Raw genomic sequence first — 22,814 nt, 5'->3', positions numbered from 1 at the left:
CATCAAAATTTTTCACACACTACTTCGTTTTTTCCCTAGGGAATTTCTTATATTCTTCATTGTGCTTGTAGGTTCTTAAATGTTAGAAACCACAGGAATCAGTACCAATCTCTGAAGCCTCGATTGCCATTGGCCAGTATGGATGAGAATGCCATGGATGCTAACATGGACGAACTATTGGATCTGTGCACTGGAAAGTTCACATCTCAAGCTGAAAAAACTCTGTCCAGGAAGAGCGACAAGAAAGAGAACCTGGAGGAACTTCTGAATCTTTGTTCAGGAAAATTCACTTCTCAGGGTAAATATCCAACAGAGAGTATCAGGCTCTCCATAGCCAAATATCTTAAGTCAGTGTCCTTGAAAAGAAGCCTGTTACTCTTGGGTGAAAAGTTCACAGAAAACAGGGCTATGATGGATTCTAACGTGCGGGTTGAATTCTTAGCTTCCTGATATTTAGAGCCCTTACTTTCTTAAGGTGGTAAAATGTCAACTTAAGACTGCTTTAGCTTTTGGTACACCTGGGTGGTTCATTTGGTTGAGTGTCCAACTCTTGATTTTGGCTCAAGTCATGATCTCATGGTTCGTGAGGTCTGGCTTTGTGCTGATAGGTTGCAGCCTGCTTGGGATTCTCTGTCTCTCCCTCTTTCTCTGCCCTTCCCTGCTTGCATGTGTGCACTCTCTCTCTCTCTCTCTCTCTCAAAATAAATAAATAAACATTAAATTAAAAAAAGACTGCTCTAGCTTTTGCCATGTGATTTCTCATTTATGGCTAATATGTATGCAAAGCTTTGAACAGTGTTGGTGTGTAGTAAATTTCATATAAATGCTTACTTGTTTCCACCTGTATGCTCCTTTTTCCCCAATGCTAGAATGTTAGCTATGTGGGAGCTGGGAGTTTTGTTTTGTTCACTACTGTATCCCTGGTGCCTGGCACATAGTAAGTACTAAATAAGGATTTGTTGAATGAATGGATGGTGAGCTCTTTTTGGCAAGCTTACCTTATAACTGTATTGAGCTGGCATGTCTTTAGATGGCTGGGGAAAGAGGATAAAGCTGTTATTTCTTGGTGACAAATCTTTTTCATTGTTGTGATATAGATGCCTCTACTCTGGCTCCATCAGAGTTAAATAAGCAAGAAAAGGAGAACAGTTTGGGTGATCCCATGGAAGAAGCCCTTGCTCTTTGCTCAGGCTCTTTCCCCACAGACAGGTGAGTCTCCGTGATTGGAGGGAACTTCAGAAGGCCCAGTCGTCTGGTAAAATCCTGGGGTCCACAGTAATGAGTCATCTTAGGAGCTTCATATCCTGTCCGAGTCTTGCAGTGTGTTTGAGTCTTGTTTGCAAAGTAAGGAAATTACAGTGCTTTCATTTAGTTGGTGGAGAACAGGGTTAAAAAAGGCAAGCATAGAAACCTAAAGGTAAAGCTGGGAGGCAGACAGTGTAGACCACCGGGTGCTGCCTATTCTTCCAGCTCTGATCTGCTGTTGTAACGGGTCTAATCAGGCCTATGTCTGCCTTCTCCTTGAGCAGGCCAGTGATCCCATCTACACAGTCATCCTACAGCAGCTCCCCACTCCAGGTTGCCCAGTGGGAGTTCCAGACCAATGTTGTTTCCTGGGACATTGACACAGTAGCCAAGTTTATTGGCGCTGGGGCTGCCACAGTTAGTGTGGCTGGCTCAGGGGCTGGCACCAGAGCGGCATTTGGCAGTTTGATCATTGGCTATGCCAGGAACCCATCTCTGAAGCAGCAGCTCTTCTATGCCATTCTGGGCTTTGGTGTGTCTGAGGGCATGGGGTTCTTCTGTCTGATAGTCGCTTTCCTCATCCTCTTCGCCATGTGAGGGTCCATGGGGGTCACCTACCTGTCCCTGCTGCTTTGACTTCAGGCCCTGCCTGGTGCTAAAAGTGTGCTAAGCTTTACCATTAAACAAAACATTTCTCTTAAAAAAAAAAAAAAAAAAAAGACAAGAATAAGCACATGAAAGTGTTCAACACTGATATTTAGGGAAATGCAAATCAAAACAATAAGATACTACCTCACATGCATTAGATGGCTACTATTAAAAAAAAACACCAACCACAAAATAAGTATTTGTGAGGATATGGAGATATTGGAGCCCTTACCCACTGCTGGTAGGAATATAAAATGTTGAAGCTGTTATGGAAATCAGAATGACATTTCCTCAAAAAACTAAAAATAGAATATGATCCAGCAATTCCAAGTATATTCACAAAAGAAGTGAAAATCGGGTCTCAAGTGTTTGTACACCCATGTTCACAGTAGCATTATTCATCATAGTAAAAAAATGGAGATATCCCAAATGGATAAACAAAATGTGGTGGACACACACAGGAATATTATTCAACCTTAAAAAGGAAGGAAATTCTGATACATGGGACAACATGGTTGAATCCTGAGGATATTATGGTAATTGAAATAAGCCAGTCCCCAAAATACAAATATTGTAGGATTCCACTTACATGAGGTACTTAGAATTGTCAAATTCATAGAGGCAGAAAGTAGAAGGGTTGGATGCCAGTTGGTAAGGGGAGGGAAGAGTGGAGAATTGTTGATTAAAGGGCATAGAGTTTCAGTTTTGAAAGATGAAAGGAGTTTTGGATGTTGGTTGGACAACAATGGGATTATGTTGTATGTTTTATTACAATTAAATTTGGCAAAGTATCTTATTTCCTATTTCTTAAAGAGATTATTGGTGCTAATAAAATATTTTCAGTTCCTAAGTTGGCTGACTTCTTATTGTTTGGTTCCAACATCTTATTTATTAATTTCTTGATTTGCATTTTAGGGAAGAAGAAGAAGAAGAAGAAGGGGAAGAGGAAGAATTTGGAGACTTTCGGCTTGTCCCAAATGATAATGAGTTTGATAGCGATGAGGTGAGTTTGAAGGGTACAAAGTAATCATAACTGAACTCCATGTATTGCTGCTGTATGTTTTTTTTTCTAGTCTGAGTTCTTGAGAATTCTGTTTGTCATGTTAGCAGAAGCAGTTTCCTAGAATGAGACATTTGGGCAGAAATTTATAAATCCTGTTTTAGTTGAGGACACGTTTTATTCTGTTTAACTTTGTGTGTGATACTCTATGATTTTTCAGGATGAACACAGTAACTCTGATAATGAACATCTGGCACTGGAAGACCATGAAGATGATGATGAAGAGCTAAAACAGTCTGAGAAGTTGAAAAGGCAAATGTAGGTGTTCTGTCCATTCCTTCCATTGCTAGAGAAAGTTCTAACAGTTAAATTGTAGCTTGCCACTGTTTTACCTATGTTTGCTTGGTTGTATTGCTTTTAGGCATTAACACAGATTAAATAAAACCCATTCACGTGATATCACTTGAGTATTCAGAGATGGTTACGTTCTCCTTAGTGATTTCTATACTAAATATCTCTAGTTCCTACTGCTATTTCTCACATGACATTGCTTCTAGACTCCTCATGTACTGGGTATTCTCTTTATCCTCAGGTGTGGTGTGACTACTGCTGTATGTAGTGCTACAACCACATCCCTTGTTTTGGATGCATACTGCTTGTAAAGTAACCAGGGATTATAAGAGCTGAGTCATGGTAGATCCTGAGGATCTAGTAGACAGCTAAAATTCCTGGGTCTTTTTTTTCCTCTGAATTACTGTCATTTCAGGTTTTCCTCATTCTAGTCTTGGGTAAATGGGTTCCCTGTTTATTTTTTTTAATGTTTTGCTGTTCTGATCATGAAAGTAAACCATTTATTTTATTTAAAAGAATACAAAAAGATATAAATAAAAAGTCATCTGTGTTCACCATCCAGAATATTTAATGAAAGTGTTGATGGTAGTTATTGCTTTGTAGCCATTTTTATGCATATATTTTCATATAGTTGATATCTGTGCAATTTTTTTATGTATAATTTTTCATCTTTTTTCCCCACTTAGGATATACATAAGCATTTTCCCATGATGTTAAAAGTTTTATAAAGACCATTTTAATAGGTAATCAGTATTATATCGTATGTGGATGACTTTTGGAATTCACATACAGGATATATTGATCCCTACTAGATTTAATTATTGTTTCTAGCCCATCATTCCATTCTATTAAGGTCAGTTTGGGGTTCTAATTTCTCACCTGTCAAGTTAACTATCTCATACAGCTTTGGGTCATCTATAGATTTTCCTACAGCAGTGGTTCTTTTTTTTTTTTTAATGTTTATTTTTGAGAGAGAGAGAGGCAGAGTGTGAGTGGGGGAGGAGCAAAAAGAGAGGGAGACACAGAATTCGAAGCAGGCTCCAGGCTCTGAGCTGTTCACAGAGTCTGACGCGGGGCTTGAACTCACGAACCACGAGATCGTGACCTGAGCCAAAGGTTAGTCAGATGCTTAACTGACTGAGCCACCCAGGCACCCCTAAATTTTTTTATGTTTATTATTTTTGAGAGAGAGAGAGAAAGAGAGAGACAGAGTGTAAGCGGGGGAGGGACAGAGAGAGAAGGAGACACAGAATAGGAAGCAGGCTCGAGCCCAATGTGGGGCTTGAACTCACGAACCGGAAGATAATGACCTGAGCTGAGGTTGGACACTTAACTGACTGAGCCACCCAGGTGCCCCTAAGGTGGTTGTTCTTAAACCTTATTTAACTGTAGAGTCCTTTGTTCAAATGAAATCTTAGAAAGACAGCTAAAAGTTGAACAGCTCAAAGTGGGTAGATGGGAAGGTTGGGGAACTTAGTGTCTGGTAGCCCTTGAAGGAATTCCCTAGAAGCCTAGGATTTAGAGAAATTCAGCTTAAAAAAAAATAACATAAGTCTTTAATAAAAATCAGCCTTCAGGGCGCTTGGGTGGTTCAGTCAGTTAAGTGTCCGACTCTTGACTTTGGCCTGGGTCATGATCTCATAGTTCGAGAGTTTGAGCCCTGCATCAGGCTCTGTGCTGACAGCGTGGAGCCTGCTTGGGATTCTCTTTCTCTCTCTCTCTCTCTCTACCTCTCTCTCTCTACCTCTCTCTCTCTCTCTCTCTGCCCCTCTCCTGCTTGCTCTCTATCGCTCTTAAAATAAATAAGAATAAACTTAAAAAAAATTAACCTTCAGAAAGCCATCAAACTTCTGACACTCATGACTGTAGATGGCAGTACTTTGAACCCAAAGTGAAAGCAGATTTGTTCTCAATGGGAACTGAAGTCACAAAAACTTACTAGTAGTGGCTTTGCTTACCAGTAACTCTGAGCCTCAGTCATGTCTCTAACTCGGGGGTCCAGATGTGGTAGCTGTAAGAGATCCCAGTCTATTACCTTTCTATTCCATACCATCTCTAGACTGTCTCCTAACACTGGTGAGCTTAAATACAGAACAGAATTATCCAAACTTTCCAGCAGTTATGTTTCAAATGTATAAAGGAGATTGGGAGTTCTGGCTTTAAAGAACCTGATTGAATCCAGGCTCTGCTGCCTCCTCGCTATGTGACTTTGGGTAATTTATTTACCCTCTGAATCTCAATTCATTCAACTGCAAATTAAAGGAAATAAAAGTACTCCCTCCTGAGATAATGCTATGACGCTTGTAAAGCACAGTTATTGGCACACAGTATATATTAAATGATAGACTTTAAGTATTATCAAAATGTATTATTATAAATTTAAGCTTATTATTATTAGAAGTGGCTCTGTGTTCTGCTTTTCTCATTACATCCATAATCTGTGTATGTATTCATTGTTGCATTTTCTTAAATTTTTTTAATGTTTATTTTTTTGAGAGGGAGAGACAGAGTATGAGCAGGGGAGGGGCAGAGAGAGAGGGAAACACAGAATATGAAGCAGGTTCCAGGCTCTGAGCTGTCAGCACAGAGCCTGACGTGGGGCTCGAACTCACGAACCGTGAGATCATGACCTGAGCAGAAGTTGGATGCTAAACTGACTGAACCACCCAGGCGCCCCTCATTATTGCATTTTCTAATCTTTGAAATTATTCTCTAGGAGATTGAAGAAATACCTGGAGGACGAGGCAGAAGTGTCAGGGAGTGATGTGGGAAGTGAAGATGAGTATGATGGGGAAGATATTGATGAATATGAACAGGAAGAAATTGATGAAGTACTTCCTTCTGATGAGGAGCTGCAGAATCAAATCAAGAAAATACACATGTCAGTATCCCAACAGGTCCTTCTGAGTAATGGGGTGTTTCTTAAGTCAGGCCCTACGATCAGCCAGAGTGGTCCTGGTTTTGTACACCATATTTTTCCTGCAGGAAAACGATGTTGGATGATGATAAGCGACAGCTACGTTTATACCAGGAGAGGTACCTTGCTGATGGGGATCTGCACAGTGATGGTCCTGGACGAATGAGGAAATTCCGATGGAAAAACATAGGTATCTTGGATGTTGCTGTTAGAAATAAATGGTACAATGTACATGTTTGTCCAGTTTAAGACTGTGAGTGGAAATCAAAACTGTAGCAGTCTATTGTGGAGGACCTGGCTAGAACTTACTTTCTATTAGTGAATGGGACGAGCTTGTATTGGTATATGGTAAATGATGAGTTCATTTGTGTCTGTCTGGCACCTTATCCTATGGGGATTGCAGAATGCTGATAGCCTTAACTGTTTGCTTTAGATGATGCTTCCCAGATGGACTTGTTCCACAGAGACTCTGATGATGATCAGATTGAAGAGCAGCTTGATGAGACAGAAGCCCATTGGAGGAAGGAAAGAATTGAAAGAGAGCAGTGGCTTCGAGACCAGGTAGGAAGTCTGCAGGAAAGTCGCCTATTCTGACTCTATAAGGAGGAAAAGACCCACTCACCTCGCTTGTCAGGATAGTTTTGAAATCTTGGGCAACTAACTTATTGCTGTCCCTTTTAATACTTGAATTTTCTTTTATGCTTTGAGAAGATTACCATGGGCAGTTCAATTCATGTTTGTTTGTCCAATATCAGTTTTTTGTCTAAATCAACAAAGGTTGCAAAAAGGAAAACAAATGATATCCCAGGTCCAGGCTATGCTAAATATTTCTGGAAGTGGTAGACTTCTTTTAATGTTGTCTGATTTTTATTTTCAGGCACAGCAGGGGAAAATTGCAGCTGAAGAAGAAGAAATTGGGGAAGACAGTCAGTTTATGATGCTAGCCAAGAAAGTTACAGCCAAAGCACTACAGAAAAATGGTGAGCTCTTGGTCCTCCTCTGTGTCCAGCCCCCTGGATTGTTGGTGTTGGAGCCTTGGAAGTGACTCCAACCTTTAGGGGCTGTTGCAGCTCAGGCATGGGCCTTTGTCCAATACTGTCTTAAAGAGGCACCTCAGAGATGGGAAAGACAGTGTTCTTGGATCTTAGACTATTTGACAGTGGACATTGTACTTGTGAGTATATGTAGCTGGTTTTATCTTCTAAGGCAGCTCAGAGTAGGAATTCTGGCTTTTGGTTTTTTTTTTTTAATTTTTTTTTTTAATGTTTATTTATTTTTGAGAGAGAGAGAGACAGAGTGCGAGCAAGAGAGGGGCAGAGAGGGAGACACAGAATCCAAAGCAGGCTCCAGGCTCTGAGCTGTCAGCACAGAGCCTGATGTGGGGCTTGAACTCCTGAATGGTGAGATCATGACCTGAACCAAAGTCAGACACTTAACTGACTGAGCCACCCAGGCACCCTCAGAGCTGAGGCTTTTAAAGACTATTCCGTACTTTTGTCACTCTTGTTTTTTCTTATTTCTGTTAATGATTTGTTGATATCCAACTTGGTTGTCTGTCTTCTTGGAGCCACTTAATATAGTTTAAAGTCACCATTATAAAATAATCAGAGTTCCTAAGCTTTAGTTTAGTTACAGGTTTCTTAGCTTGTTTAATTTACCTAGCTTTGCCCAGAACAAGCCTCTCTGTCTTTTCTTTTCAGCCAATCGCACTGTGGTTATTCAAGAACCAAAGTCTTTACTCAGAAATCCTTTTGAAGCCATCAGGCCAGAAAGTGCTCACCAGGTTGGTTGGGGACTTTGTTAACCTGATGTCATAATCTGCAAGTTTATATAGGTCCCGGTCAGGCTAAGGGAATACTCTATTGTCAAGGGGAGGGAGGTGGCTGCAGGAAATGAAAGTAGATGTCAAAGGAGTTTGCTGTTCCTTTTCTCCTTGAGTGGGGTAGGAATATGTCCCCTCAAGACCTGGGGGAGGCAGGGAAGGACTGACTTCTCATTCTTTCCTTGACACTTGGGATTTGATGCCAAACGACTCTTCTCTCTTCAGCTGAAGACAGGCTCACTGCTAAACCAGCCCAAAGCCGTGCTTCAGAAACTGGCTGCCCTCTCTGACCTCAACCCCAGTGCGCCCCGAAATTTAAGAAACTTTGTCTTCCACACACTTTCTCCTGTTAAGGCTGAGGCAGCGAAGGAATCATCTAAGCCTCAGGTAGGGAATTTGAGGACTTGTTTGGTGGCTCTCCACAGCAAGATTTATTTATTTATTTTTAAATAGAAAATATAGATATTTCTGACTTAAAGGCTTATGCTGCAGGGTTAATCTTGCACTCCCCATAAGGTACAAGAGGACTGCTACCCCCAGTAGGTAATCAGCTTTGAAACTTTCCTGGAAAGTTTATATTTCTTTCTTTTTTCCTAAACCTCCATGATTTAACTATGAGTTCCTAAAGAGCTAATTGAAGGTAAGTACTTGTATGAGGGTCTTGAGCTGATCCTGATTCTTTCTCTGCTCTCTAGGTAAGGAGAAGGGGTCCATCTTTAATGACATCCCCTTCACCTAAGCGCCTCAAAACAGATGATAGTACTTCAGGATTGAAGCAAAGCATCTTCAGATACTTGGAAAGCTAACACCATCAGGGTTGATGGCACCTATGTTGAGACTGCTTGAGAAGTTTCTGGCATTGAAGGTTGGAATCGATGTTCATGTGGATGATCCCTGCCCCCCTTCCTTCATAATCAGTGCATTAAGATTATGGACAGAGATTCCAGTTCTTTCCACTGCATGGCTCTGGACATCTTTTTCCTTTCCTAGTATTATTTCCTGGGTTAGCCACTAATCTTAATTCTGCAGTGTTTACAACAATAACTCATGGGTACTTGCGTGAAGGCTCACTTCCTCCATTATATATTTGACATTTTGTCCTAGCAGCCTCCTGGGTTGATAGGGGTGGTTAGAGGAGGTTAGGTGTGAAAGGTGTGGTTAGAGGAGGAGAAGGAGAAGAAAAAATGTGTCATTACAGAAAAAAACAGAAAACAGTGAATGTTGACACCAGAATGAATCCTTCACACCCTAAGACGTGTACCACGGTGACCTGGACTCTGTGAAAGAGAGCCTTCTTAGAGGACCTGGGAACTAATAGATGGCCTTTATATTTGTCTTGCCCCTTCTATTTTCCTGCATGCATCTTCCCTAGGCAGCCTCAACTTGCCAATTAACATTTGCTTCCCTTATAATAAGGACTCAGTTGGTCCCCAGTCAGAAAGATCTTGGCCCTAATTTTCTGGACTACAAGGATAAAGATAAAGGGTTACACCCAGTGTCTGTCCACATTACATATCTGATGGGGAGTGCAGAGAGCTCTCTCCTGGGACTAAATTCTCAACGTGCAACAATGTTGCTCAAGGACCTCCCTTCTCATCGTGACACACACAAAAATATAACTATTATTTATCGCATTCAGCTGGGTTTATTACATTGCCCTGACCAGAGGACAATTTAATCTGTCATTACTTATTTAGAAAGAAGACCACTATGGAGTTTATAATCAAAATATTGTTGAACGTAATTCCCCCCACTCCCAATTTTCCCTGAACAATCATGAGGCTCTTAGAACTTTAGGCAGATCTTTTCCCCCCTTAGAACTGAGTGTCACTGCTGCTTTGGAAAAACGTTCCATGTGAATACTGTGGTTTCAGTGACAGGAGCTGGACTTGAGAAATTGGATGAATTGTGCCAGTTTTTTTATTGGCAAATGGGAAACACCAATTTAATTGCTGGAATTAGGGTATAGGTTTTCTACAATTGTTTCTAATACACAAGATGCTGACTTTGAGAGAATTTGTATATTTGTAATCTTTTAATGGGGAAAATGTATATAAAGATGTTTTAATATGTATGTAGTGTTTCAATAAATCTCAATGCCTGAAGGCAGGGTTTGCCATCCAGAGTGGGTGCTCATTCTTAGGTCAGTCCCTGTGTAATATCGAGCATTGTTTTCAGGCTGCCTCCCTCCCAGGGAAGCCCTCTGGGTCTAGAGAGAGAGGCTGGGCAGTTGTCCCTCCCTGACCTCTCAGCTTAATTGATCATATTCACTCCCAAAGTGGTTTGGGTTCAGTACAGGTAAAGAGACTTTACATACATGGTACCTGTTGTTATAGCCCTCTGATTGGCAGCTGTGGGTCCAAAAAGAGAGTTAATGCCCCTCCCTTTGAGCTTTTTTTTTTTTTTTTTTTTAAGAGAGAGCAAACACGTGAGTCGGGGAGAGGGGCGGAAGGAGGGAGAGAGAATCTCAAGGAGGCTCCATGCTCAGTGCAGAGCCTGACATAGGGCTTGATCCCACGACTCTGGGATCATGACCTGAGCCAAAATCAAGAGTTAAGATGCTCAACCACTCAGCTGACTGAACCACCCAAGCGCACCCCTTTGAGCTCTTTAAACAGTGCCCAAGACAGGTAGCCTTTGCCTTGCAAAAGAACTGGGAAGGAGGGCTAGGTATTTCTCCCCTCTTGCTTTCTCATATCCTTTTTTGGCGGGGAGAGATGAAGAGGGTTGGAATTGATTGACCACTGAGGGTAAGAAAAGCAGTGCATAAGAAATCTAGGGAGCATATGGTTTCTGTTCTAGGCTCTGGAAAGAAAGCACTCTTTGGAGAAAGAAAAGTTGAGTCTTAATCACTAGGTGACTTTTTCCCATGCCAGTATAGTTGTTTAAGGCAAGCTAAGTCTTGACCTTGCTAACAAGATTGGAGCAGAGAGTTGCAACCTGACCCATATGCTTGTGCCCAAAACATTGAGCCATCAGCTTCAGCTATGTTCTAATGAAACCCCAGGGCCTGCTGTTATAGCTCCTGCTAGCACTCAGCTCAACTAGCTTGGAAATGGCATACCTGGAGGGGTGAGAGCCCATGCATCTGTGAGATAGATATGCTCAATGTCAGCCCTTTTGCCTCCTAGTTCCACACCATGGGGTAGGGACACATGGCATTTACTTCACGTAAACAGGTCTTTGATCTCACTAATTCAGTCTACAGTTGCACAAACCATTCTAGGGCCTCTTCCATAAAGCATCAGGTTCTGTTCACCAAAGCACCATAGGGACAAGCTGCTCAGCTCCCTGTGCAATCCCCTCATCTCAACTGCTCCATAAACTGTACCCTTTGAGAATTTCTAATGGTTCAAACTGGACATTTTTGGTTTTTGTCTCCTGTACTTGTTTAAAAACTCATGGGGCTTCCTGTCTTCAGACTTGTTTACCTAAGGATAGGGGAGAGTATTTCTGGGAAGAGTGTCATGCTATCTGATTATATCATATTTGAGATGGTATTCTGTCTTCTGCCTTGCATTCTTTTTTTGTTTTTTGGTTTTTTTTAGTGTAGATTTTATTTTTAAATAATTTTTACACCCAACGTAGAGTTCGAACTTACAACCCCGAGATCAAGAGGCACATGCTCTACCGACTGAGCCAGCCAGATGCCCCTCTACTCATTCCTTGACACATGGCCTGGAATGTAGTGTTGCCTGGTAAAGGTTGAATGAATACTAATACCACACCTTTCAGAGCCTCCATTTATATGCATAAAATGAGAATAGTAATTCATGCCTGTCTCAGAGTTACTGTGAGGCTTAAGTTGGAAAATATGTGAACGTATTATGCCAAGTGCTACTCTGCAAGCATAAATATGAAATTCCCGTTGTCACAATCATAATGTTTGTAGACAACTCGTTAAAAGGCCCATTGTCTCATAAACATCTCAAATGTGTGATCTTAGAAAGCATCTTAAAAATGTGATCTTCCTTGGGGTGCCTGGCTGGCTCAGTCAATGGAGTATGCAACTTTTGATCTTGGGATTGTGAGTTTGAGTTCCATGTTGGGCCCAGAGCTTACTTTAAGGGGGAAAAATGTGATCTTCCTTCCTTCTAAAAATCTGCTCTTACTCCAGCATTCCTCATTCAGTAAAAGGTACTTCATAAACCCAGTCACTCAGGCTAGAAACCTAAAAGGCATTCTTTTTTTTTTATTAAGTTATAAAAATTCTATTTCATTTTATCATTCCTTCAAATCTGAGTTGAAAAGATTTTCTTTTTAGTTGTTGTAATTGACATATAACATTATATTAGTTTTAGGTATACATTATAATGATTTGATATTTGTATATATTGTGAAATGATCACCATAGTAAGTCTAGTTAACATCTATGACCACACATAGTTACAAATTTTTTTTCTTGTGATAAGAACTTCTATGATCTACTCTCTTGGAAACTTTGAAGTATGCAATACCATATCATTAACTATAATCACCATGCTGAATATTACATGTCCGTGACTTATTTAATTTATAAGGCCTTTTTTTTTTTTTTTTTTTTTTTTTTAGTGTTTGTTTATTTTGAGAGAGAGAGGGCATGTGTGAGAGCTAGGGAGGGGCAGAGAGAGAATCTCAAGCAGGTTCTGCCCTGGGATCATGACCTGCGCCAAAATCAAAAGTTGGACACTTAACTGACTGAGCCACCCAGGTGGCCCCCCACACACACACACCCTTTCTTAAGATTTTATTTTTAGGGACGCCTATTCAGTTAAGCATCTGACTTCGGCTCAGGTCATGATCTCGCGATTCATGAATTGGAGCCTTGCATTGGGCTCTGTGCTGACAGCTCAGAGCCTGGAGCCTGCTTCAGATTCTGTGTCTCCCTCTCTCTCTGCCCCTCCCCCTTTCACGCTCTGTCTCTGTGTCTCAAAAATAAATAAATGTAAAAAAAAAATTTTTTTTAAGATTTTATTTTTAAATAATCTCTACATCCAACGTGGAATTTGAACTCATAGCCCCAAGATCAGGAGTCACGTGTTCCACCAACTGAGCCAGACGGGCACCCCTATAAGGGCATTCTTGATATCTCCTTCCTTCCAAAATCAACTCCTGTTATTTCTACTTCCAAATTGCACCTTGAATCACCTCTCTTCCGGCTTTGTAGCCAATGCCCTATTCCAAGTTTCCATAATTCTTGCCAGGGTACTGTGGTAGCCTCCTGATCTCTCTCCTAGTTTTGCTCCCCTTCCACTCAATCTATGCACAGCAGCCAGAGGGTAACCTTGGTATAAACATAAATTTGAGGATGCCATGTCCTCATTTAAAATCTTTCGATGTCTTCCGTTGCATTCGGAATGAAGTTCAAGCCTACAAGGCTTTGTCTCTCAACCTCCTTTCCACTCTTCTTCCACATCAGGGCCTTCCAGAGTGTTCTTCCTTTTTCCTGGCATGCCCTTCTCTCCACGCTTCATCTTTGTCTGGCTAATGTATAAATCTCCAGGTGTTAGCTTAGATCTAACTTCCCCTGAGAAGCCTTCCATTACCACCCCTTTTTAAATCAGTTTACCTCTGCTAGTTTTCCTTTTCTTTTGGATCTTTTATCACAGTTTGTCACCTTAATGTTTGTTTAGGTCTGCCTCCCCCATTAGACTAAATTCTGTAAAAACAGAGACCATATCTGTTTTGTCAAAAAATGGAAAGAGGTGCCTGGCTGGCTCACTCCATAAAGCATGCAACTTTTGATCTTAGCATTGTGAGTTCAAGCCCCATGTTAGGTGTAGAGATTAGTTAAAATCTTTAGGGGCACCTGGTGGCTCAGTCGGTTGAGTCTCATGGCTTGTGAGTTTAAGCCCTGCATTGGGCTTTCTGCTGTCAGCATAGAGCCCACTTTGGATCCTCTGTCCCCTTCCCCTGCTTGAGCTCTCTCTCTCAAAAATAAACACTTAAAAAATAATAATAAATAATAAAATCTTAAAAAAAAAAAAAGCATAGGTGGTGCCATACCTGGCATATAGAATTACTCAACAAATACTTACTGAGCAAGGAGTGATTTGAAGCCTGGAAGAGCTAATGGTGAAAAGCTTGGAGCTGAACTGCATACAAAGAAGCTTTTCAGTGTGGGATAGAATAGAGATGATAGCTGTGTGAAACCATAAATCCTTGTTCTGCAGCTTACAAGTGGCATGACCTTAGATAATTCATTCTCTGAACTTTTTTCCTCAACTGGAAAATGAGGCCAGAGTGAAATGGCTTGGTCTAGCTCACAGGGTTGTGGTTAGGATCAGAGGTACAAATTAATGTGAAATGGTTGAGTACATGTAAGAGGCTGCACTAATGCCCACTAGCCCACTGCTGAGGATGGGGTGAGGCTCATGTCTCATTATGATCTGCTGAGTGGGGAGAAGTCAAGCCTTGCCAGAGCCACCAGCCCATGCTGCCTGGGTTGGCTCTATGCTGGGACCGGTGGGAGTGGTTGGGATGGAAGCCAGCTGTGTACCTGGACACTCGCAGCAAGCTGGGGAAATAGGCGTGGCTTTATGGACAGCTGGTGTCACCTCAGACTTTACCTTTTGAGATGTAGGTGCTGATCTCTGTCCCTAGTAGTTGTATTGTCTGTCTGTACTATCCACGTCCTTCCCATCCCCTCTTCCTGTCCTCTCTTCTCTCACCTTAAAGGTTTTCATTTTCAGTTTATTGATCTAGTTCTTCCCTGTGGTGGGATACATAATGGGAAAAGGGGATTTGAAGTAGCTACAGCCTAAGGGTGATCAGAGGAAGCTATGGGGCTGAACACCTGGGTTCTTTCCCTTCATTTCAGAAAGAACCACAGTCTGTTGTTCTTGAAGGCTGGTGGGCTCTGGGTGGGGGTGAAGAGGCAGCTCCCAGCTGCAGGCTGGGGAATCGCTGGGCCCAGCCTAAGGGGTGGAAAGTGCTAGGGCAGGGTTGGGAGTGAGTCATGGTACATGTTTTTCAAACCCTGTCTTTCTCTCAGAGGCTGAGGAAAGGAAAAAAGCTGACTGCCCACCCCCTCTTTGTTTGTCTTGTCTAATTTAACTTATGTTATTTATCAAAAAGACAGGTTATTTGGAAAACCAGATGGACCCAGGCAAAAATCATCTGGATTTTCCAAATGTGAAAAATTAGGTTCTGGGGGCCCAGGAGGAAAGGCGTGTGTGTGTGTGTGTGTGTGTGTGTGTGTGTGTGTGTGGCTGGGAGGGGGTGAGGAGTATTGAGGGTACTTTGTTTCTCTGTAGTCAGACCCAGAAATTGCTCCATGATACCAAACTTCCCCCTCCCCACCTCATTTTCCTTCAAGTTCTTTATGATTGGAATCTAAATGAGAAAACTAAAATCTTTATGTTGCTGGCTGGGAGTGCTCAGAGAACTCTCAACAATGAGAACCTGTCAGGGCTGTAATAGAACAGCAGCTGACAACTTTCTCTATCTCTCCAACCCTTACCTCCTACAAAATCGGGTTAGTGAGAGGTACAGGGTACAGAGAGGTTTTAGGAGCAGAAACCTCCAACTCTTGTCCCTTTAAGGTTATCCCCACATGATCACGCAGATCGGGAAGTTAGACATTAGGGGTAGAAGTCAGCCTTTCATGACTTTCTAATTATCAGATGGCCTAAGAACACTGGGGATTAAGAGTGGTCTATCCTTTAAATATCCAGGGAAGGAGGTAGTTCTGTAGCTACAACCAGGAATTTTTAAAGCCCATACTTGTTACCTCTGGGGAGAAACGTTGTTAGAAAGGAATTCAAACAAGAGGCCATGGAAGCAGGATTCCATGTGATAGAGAAAATACTCTGGCTAAAAGCAGAGAGAGAGAGAGAGAGCCATTTCTCTACATATACACATGCACACACACAGAACAGAGCCAAGACCTTTGTGGCCCGAAGAACCCTTGACAGCAGCAATAGCACTTGTCCCATTGTGTCAGTTTTTAAAGTGTTGCTGGACTGTGAAAGCCACTTAATAACTTGATCTCATCTGAATAATCTAAGTTAATACTAGCTTCACAGTTGTGAGGATTAAGAAAGAAAACCATTTGTAAAGTATCTCCCTCCAGGCCTGGCACTGGTAAACTTCAGTGAATGTTGAATGAATGAACCCATGAATTCAAGCATTAAGGCTCCCTTGACCATTTCCAAAGATCAGTTGCTTGAATAACAGACTTGTGGGCTGTCCCTACTGAGTCTGGAGCCTGAGGCATGATCTAACCATGCCACTCACTTAACACAAGTGTAGTGAGTATCTGTGATGTGTGGGGTAGAGCATGATGGGCTGCCCTGTTCCCCTTCGAGGAAGGCCTTGTTGGCCCAGTTGCTGGGAGCATTCTCTGCAGACAGCCTTCCATGGTCAGCCCCTTTGGGGATTGCCTCCGTAGCAGAGAACCCCTTGTCTGAGATCATGCCACTTTCCAGCATGGCCCTCATCCAATGACAGGAGTATAAAGGGCTGCCCATCTCAGCTCATTTGGGGATAATTCTGAAGGGCCATCCAACCTTTCAGAGTTCCCTGAGGGGTTGACTGAGGCTATCAGGGGCCTGAATGGTAGTTTAGCTTCTTTCTCCAACCTTCCACAGATACTGATCCCAAAGGCACTTAGTAATAAGTGTCCTGCATGCTAAAATGTCTCTGCATCTGCTTCCTGGGGTGTGCTAGTCCCGGTGGCCAAGGCTTTAGAACAGGGAAGGACAGACTCCAGTTTCCAGCAGGTTTCCAGCATTGGAGGTGTTGATACTGTCTTTTTATGCCCACCAGAGGGCAGCAGCAGCATAGCAGCTGCCCTCCCCACTCCTCGAAGTGGGCTCCCTGACTTCCCTCTGACTTCCCACCACTACTGTTCAGTATTAGGAGGATCACCTACCTCCCTTAGTGCATGTACCCTCCTGTCTAAGGGAAGAAAACTTTCTGAAATTCTCAAGGCTTTAGATTTTGTCAGTCTCAAACCACCCCCCTCCTGCCCAGTACCAAAGGCCAATCTGTCTTCCTGTTGCACCCCTTCCCCCTCTTCAGCTGGGCAAACCCCTTGCCCAGGATCTCCCACCTCCCCACACTTCCACCTGCAATAGATTTGTTTTCTGTGTGACAGGGTAATTATGAACTTGGGGCCAGGAGGCCCAGGGGCCAGTCTGAGGATGGTCACTTCAATCTGGTGCTCTCTGTTCTGCTAACATTATTGATTTTTAGTTTTATTTATTATGATGATTTTTTTTTTTATCTGGCCCTGGTGACACATGAGGTGTGGAGGCTAGCAGTCAAAAACAAATGTCACAATTCAGCTTCTTGAAACCACCTACCCACCTGACATTTTTTTCAAGATTTTTTTTTTTTTAATTTAAGTTCAGTCTACACCCCCTCCAACGTGGGGCTTGAACTCATGCCCCCAAGATCAAGGGTCTCATGCTCTACCCTCAGTCAGGCGCCCCCTCCCCAACATATTTTTTAATCTACTGGTTTTAGCATCTCTGCTTAACTGTCTTCATTCTGTTCCCTCATCCCCAAAGTTTCTCCCAAAGATTGTAACAGGAATCAGAGCCAGGTGTGGCTGGAGGATGGGGGCTGGGGAAGGGCGTGGGGACAACATATAGGGTACCTTTTGTTAGCAGCCAATAACTCACCCAGCAAGCCTTTATGGCACCCCCTTTACTTGTCAGTTATTTCCAAGCTGAACCCCCAACTCCCTGCTGCTTTTTCAGTCCTTCCCCTGGGGCAGTCCTGAGGTGGGTCAAGCTATGTGCCCTTTTTTTTTTTTTTTTTTTTTCCTTTTTCTGCCTCAGTTTCTCTGGCTGTGAAATGGGTTTGAGAAAAACCTGACCAGGAAGCTTTCTGAGACAGTGAGGTTGAGATTGGGTGGAGCCAATTCACAGAGCAAGGCCGCCTGAACTTCTGGCTACCAAAGGCCTCCCATAACATCATACTGCACTCTACTTGCTAGTGGGGAAGAGGAAGGGCAGGCTTTAGGCAAGACATTACAAGGGGGAGGGGGCACTCGGAACTGCTGTGATTGCCATGGGAATCAGCTGAGGCCACGGGCGATTTGTGGGGCCACGTTCCCCAAGCCTGTTTTCTCTGTGTGTGCTGGGAGAATGAATAAATCATTGTTCAGGGGTGGGATGCAGCTGCCGGGCTCCACCCCTCGGCACATGCCCCGACTCCAGCTCCTCCATTGAGGACTGCTGGAGCAGAGAGGTTTATACACCCAGCTCCCCAAATCCTATTGAGGCCTCCCCCTCTGCACGAGCCGCCGGCTCCAAGCCCATTCAGCCTGGCCCTTTGTGTTGGGGGTTAAGTGGTTACATGTGGGGGGCACCCAGAAAGGACCTGTCAGGCCCTGAAAGGCTGTACTGATACGGTGCCCTCCTACTGATGAATGGGGTGGGTGGAGGAGTGGTGGGCGGCCAGAGGGTGCAGTGGGGGAGAGGGCATGGGGATTATGGAGCCCACAGAGGCAGCTGCTAGGAAGGGGGTGGAACAGGCACTCCCTTCTCTCAGTCCTCCTGATCAACTCTAGCTCACTCCCTCTGTTGTGGGCTGTAGAGTTTCCCACAGCCTCGGGATCTAAGATTTGTCTCTCTGGTCTCCTGGTGGAAGAGGCCATTTACCACTTGGGTGCACTGAGGAGAAAGAGTCTATACCACCTTTCATTCTCCAGCAGCTCCAAAACACCCGGTTGTTCCCTTTAGGGGAGGCAGGGATGGTGAGTGAAAGGATCTGTCTTCTAGGTTTTTGTGGGGCAGGGCATTTGAAATTGTGCCTTGACTGAGCTTTAAAAGCTTCCTGTGAGCCTCTTCAGGAGCCATTTATAGTGGAGGGCTCAGGGAGGAGACAAGATCTCAAGCTGGATATACTGCATAGATTTTGTTTGGGAAAAAAAAAAAGATTCCAAGGTTTAAAAAAAAAAAAAAAGCTTTAAAACTTCAGATTTGATATACTTCCCCCTCATTTTAACAGCTGAGAAAACAGCCATATTGGGGGTGGGGAATGGACATGTCTTACCTAAAGTGATCACACAGCAATTTCTTTTTTTTAATTTTTAAGTTTATTTATTTATTTTGAGAGAGAGCACACGCACAAGCAGGGGAGAGGCAGAGAGAGGGGAAGCAAGAATCCCAAGCAGGCTCTGCACTGTCAACCCAGAGCCCAACATGTGGCTCGAACTCACGAACCATGAGATCATGGCCTGAGCTGAAACCAAGAGTTGGATGCTTAACCGACTGAGCCACTCAGGTGCCCCAGCAATTTCTTGATAGAGGAGAGTGGCATTTTACCTTTAAAAGGCAGCAGGGAAATGGATGAACAAAACAAGTAGGTCACCAGCTTTGTAGGCCTTCTTTCCCAAGGTGAGCAAATTCTGGGGAATGATTTCCTTCTAATCTTCCTTAAGGACTCTCTGGTACATCAAAGGTCCTCCAGGGCTGTGCTTAGCCCGAGTCCAGTGTTCACAATTACAATGTTCAAGGCATATTATCTTTATTTAATCTGGGAAGTTGAAAATGTTTTGATTTGCCTAAGTTTCCAAAGCCTTGTGGAGAAGTTGACAGATGATCTGAGCTCAGGGAAGGAGAAGAAAGCAGGTGGCAATATAGCTTGTCCTCCAGGACTAGACGCCTGTGCCTTGTTCTGACATGGAAGTTTTGGGGGCTTGCTCGGTTATTTCCCTGCTGCCCACAGGGTGAAGCTCAAGCTCCTTGGAATGATGGTCAAAGCCTTTCACAACTGGGCCAACTTTATCCTCTAGCCTCATCTCTTACCTCCATTTCCCCTCAAGCTCCAGTCACCCTGGCCACACTCTGAACATACACACCACATACAGTTTCCTCTGCTTTCTCCTGCTTTCTCTGGGTGAGCTTCCATTCATCCTTTAAAGCCCCCTCTGTGAAGGCTTTCCTTACCCTCTTTTGTACTCATTGCTTTTTCCTTGTAACTCTGTTGTAGGACCTACATATTGTATAGCCCACTCTTTTCTATTTCCCTTTCTAAACAGGGAGTTGCACAAGGCCACCACCAGCTCTGATCCTGCTCTGAATCTCCAACACAGCACCTGACCCAAAGTGAGCACTCTGTACTGAATGTGAGTGAATGGATAGGAAGGAATAATGTCTTTGAGGCTGAAACACCTTGATCCCACCCACCTCTTTCTTCCTGGAAGTACTGACACTGAGAAATTATCCACCTATAGAGGAAGGAACTCTTATGCCTGTCCTATTTCCTGGGGTAGAAATACCTCTCATCTCCCTTGTCTCCTTGTCTGACACTCTAGGCCCTTTAGCACCTAGCACTGGTTACTCATTGCTAGTCTCTCTTGGCTCTGACATCTGTCTGCCTGCCAGGATATCTACCCACTTCCCAGAGCTGGCCTATTTGGGCTGCTACTGGCCATCTCTAGTGATTTCTGTGTCCTTGCCAATTCAGTCTTTATAATCTATGTAGCTGGGTAGACACAGCCACAGACACCGCTCTACCTGGAATGACTGATTCCTTGGCATCCTGACTGCAGAAACTTCTGGTGAATGGATCACGGACATCTATACATCTGCTTGTCTGTGATCATGCAGACATGGACACCCCCACCTTCCTAGGGTTTTTTTGTTCTCAAGGCTCCCAGCCTTCTGAAAATTATGGAGTGGCCAGGACCACTGTCTGAGCACTTACTGCATTAATTACACAGTGCTGTAACTTTACACAACTTTACCCTTGACTAAGAGAAGAGAGGCTACAACAATCTGATGCTGTGGGAATTCACTTGACTTCTCAGATATTAAGTTATTTAGAACTATGCCCATTTGTGTGCTGCCCTACAGAGTACAAGAGGCTTTAAGTCAACAGTCAGTATATAATTCTTTGTCATTTGTAGCCAGAATCCATATGAAGAGGCAGAGATAGGTGTGGCGTGTTACGTGAGTATACCTAATGACGTTCTCGAAGAGTTTGCTTCCTGTTTCTGACATTCTAGCTTCTACAGGTCAGGAGGTTTCAGCGTCTTGGGAGAAATGATTATAATGTGGGAACACTGAGATGATTCCACTGCATTTCAAAGGAGGTCACAGTGTAAGCTGGATGCTAATGGCTACCAAGGGGAAACAGAGATGCCACTCCTTAATGAGGGCTGAGAGGTATATGAGGGGGACCCCTGGGCCACTACCTTGTGCTCTTGTATTAATCAGGATTCTTTTGATTGCCAGCAAAGGAAATTCCACTCAAGGTGGGCTTGACAAAACAAGGGCCTTATTGGAAGTTATAGAAAGGCCTCAGGAAACAGGGACCAGAACATCACCAGGACTTCTGTCTTTTGTCTCTGCTTCTGTGTGTAAGCATCATTTACTCCTACTCCAAACTGACTTCCACTTGGCAGGGAATGTGGTTGCTAAAGCTCTGCCCATACATCTTCCCAGCTTTGTCTTCCTTTTATTTCAGAAAGTCCCAGAGAAGGGACTCACCTGGAGTGGGGTTCCTATGCCTGGACTCACCGGGCTCCCATTTGACCCACATGGTTAGAGCTGGGAGAGATGGAGTCCACAAGAGAGGCAGAGAGGAGCAGCTCTGGGCCCACCAAACAACTATCTGACATGGCTGTATGGCACAGGAAGACCTGCATAACTCTAGATCCCCCCAGGCTCAGAGCCTTTAGGAATGAGGATTTGGGTCACCTCATTGGGTCACCTGTCTAAAGGCAAGGGGAACTTGCAATGGGTAAGGGAAAAAGGAAGACTAGTTAGGCTTCAGCATCTGATGTAGAAATGGGCCTGAGGTCTAAAAAAATAGCAAAAGCTGAAGTAGGGGACTGAGTAGCAGGGTGACTCAGTTGGTTAAGAATCTGACTCCTGGTTTCTGCTCAGGTCATGATATCACGGTTTGTGAGTTCTAGCCCCACATCAGGTTCTGTGATGACACTTTGGAGCCTGCTTGGGATTCTCTCTCCCTCGTTCTCTCTCTGCACCTCCCCAGCTCGCTGTCTCTCTCTAAATAAATAAACTTAAAAATTAAAAAAGATGGAGTAGGAGATAAAAGCAAAAGAAAGAGATGAGGGAAAGACAAGAGCATTTTAATTTTTTTAAATGTTTATTTATTCATTTATTCTTGAGAGTGATAGAGAAGCAGAACAGGGGGGTGGGGGGGTAGACCGAGAGGGTGACACAGAATCCAAAGCAGGCTCCAGGCTCTGAGCTGTCATCACAGAGCCTGATGCCGGACTTGAACTCATAAACTTCAGGATCATGACCTGAGCTGGAGTTGGACCCTTAACCAACTGAGCCACCCAGGCGCCCCAAGACAAGAGTATTTTAAAATGTTTTATGTTTCAAAGATGAAGCCATATTAGTTTTGTTTTATTTTGTTTTTAATGTGGGGAGGACATGAAGGAGGTATAGCCAATTGCTCGGTTTGCTTGGTAAAGTGGGGGTATGGAAGGGACCTTCTAGAACCCTGAAGGCTAAATTTGTCCTCGTCTCCCTTCTAGGGCTACCTTAGGAAATTATTTAAGAAGCCCTAACTTTCCTAACACCTGCCAGTGCTTTCTTATCATTAGAGTCAGCACCAACTGCATCTCTATTCTCTCTGATTGCAAACTGAATCCCCAACCCTCCACTTTTCCTCCAAGGAAGAAGGGAGTGAGGAAGATCAGGCTTCGGTCAGTAGAAACTGAGAAGAGTTCACGGCACAGCCACTATGGAGCAGTTCTCTGCCCTACAGGGAGGAAGGTGCCAGGGCCTGAGTGTAGGACATAAGGCCCAGTCCTGTCCCAGAGCAGATATTCTTTCTTTTTTTAAAACATAGCTTTTGGGGCGCCTGGGTGGCTCAGTCGGTTAAGCGGCCGACTTCGGCTCAGGTCATGATCTCACGGT

General features: G+C 43.5%; 1 protein-coding gene and 1 pseudogene across 1 annotated transcript in view; both read left to right on the top strand.

The window, feature by feature from the left end:
- The window catches only part of CLSPN (claspin), a 31,645-nt gene extending 21,537 nt beyond the window's left edge, over nucleotides 1-10,108 (top strand). The window contains exons 15-25 of the mRNA XM_007092462.3: nucleotides 72-298; nucleotides 1,098-1,209; nucleotides 2,809-2,896; nucleotides 3,114-3,211; nucleotides 5,961-6,125; nucleotides 6,230-6,351; nucleotides 6,595-6,722; nucleotides 7,039-7,141; nucleotides 7,862-7,944; nucleotides 8,209-8,370; nucleotides 8,679-10,108. Coding sequence (XP_007092524.2) covers nucleotides 72-298; nucleotides 1,098-1,209; nucleotides 2,809-2,896; nucleotides 3,114-3,211; nucleotides 5,961-6,125; nucleotides 6,230-6,351; nucleotides 6,595-6,722; nucleotides 7,039-7,141; nucleotides 7,862-7,944; nucleotides 8,209-8,370; nucleotides 8,679-8,789 — 1,399 coding nt within the window. The 3' untranslated portion in view covers nucleotides 8,790-10,108. The remainder of the gene's footprint in view (nucleotides 1-71; nucleotides 299-1,097; nucleotides 1,210-2,808; nucleotides 2,897-3,113; nucleotides 3,212-5,960; nucleotides 6,126-6,229; nucleotides 6,352-6,594; nucleotides 6,723-7,038; nucleotides 7,142-7,861; nucleotides 7,945-8,208; nucleotides 8,371-8,678) is intronic.
- Nucleotides 1,279-1,842, top strand: LOC102968124 (annotated as a pseudogene).
- Nucleotides 10,109-22,814: the final 12,706 nt, after the last annotated feature.

Source organism: Panthera tigris, chromosome C1, assembly GCF_018350195.1.
Source record: "Panthera tigris isolate Pti1 chromosome C1, P.tigris_Pti1_mat1.1, whole genome shotgun sequence".
In the NCBI taxonomy this organism is placed as follows: domain Eukaryota; kingdom Metazoa; phylum Chordata; class Mammalia; order Carnivora; family Felidae; genus Panthera; species Panthera tigris.
This window is presented reverse-complemented; position numbering and strand designations above follow the sequence as displayed.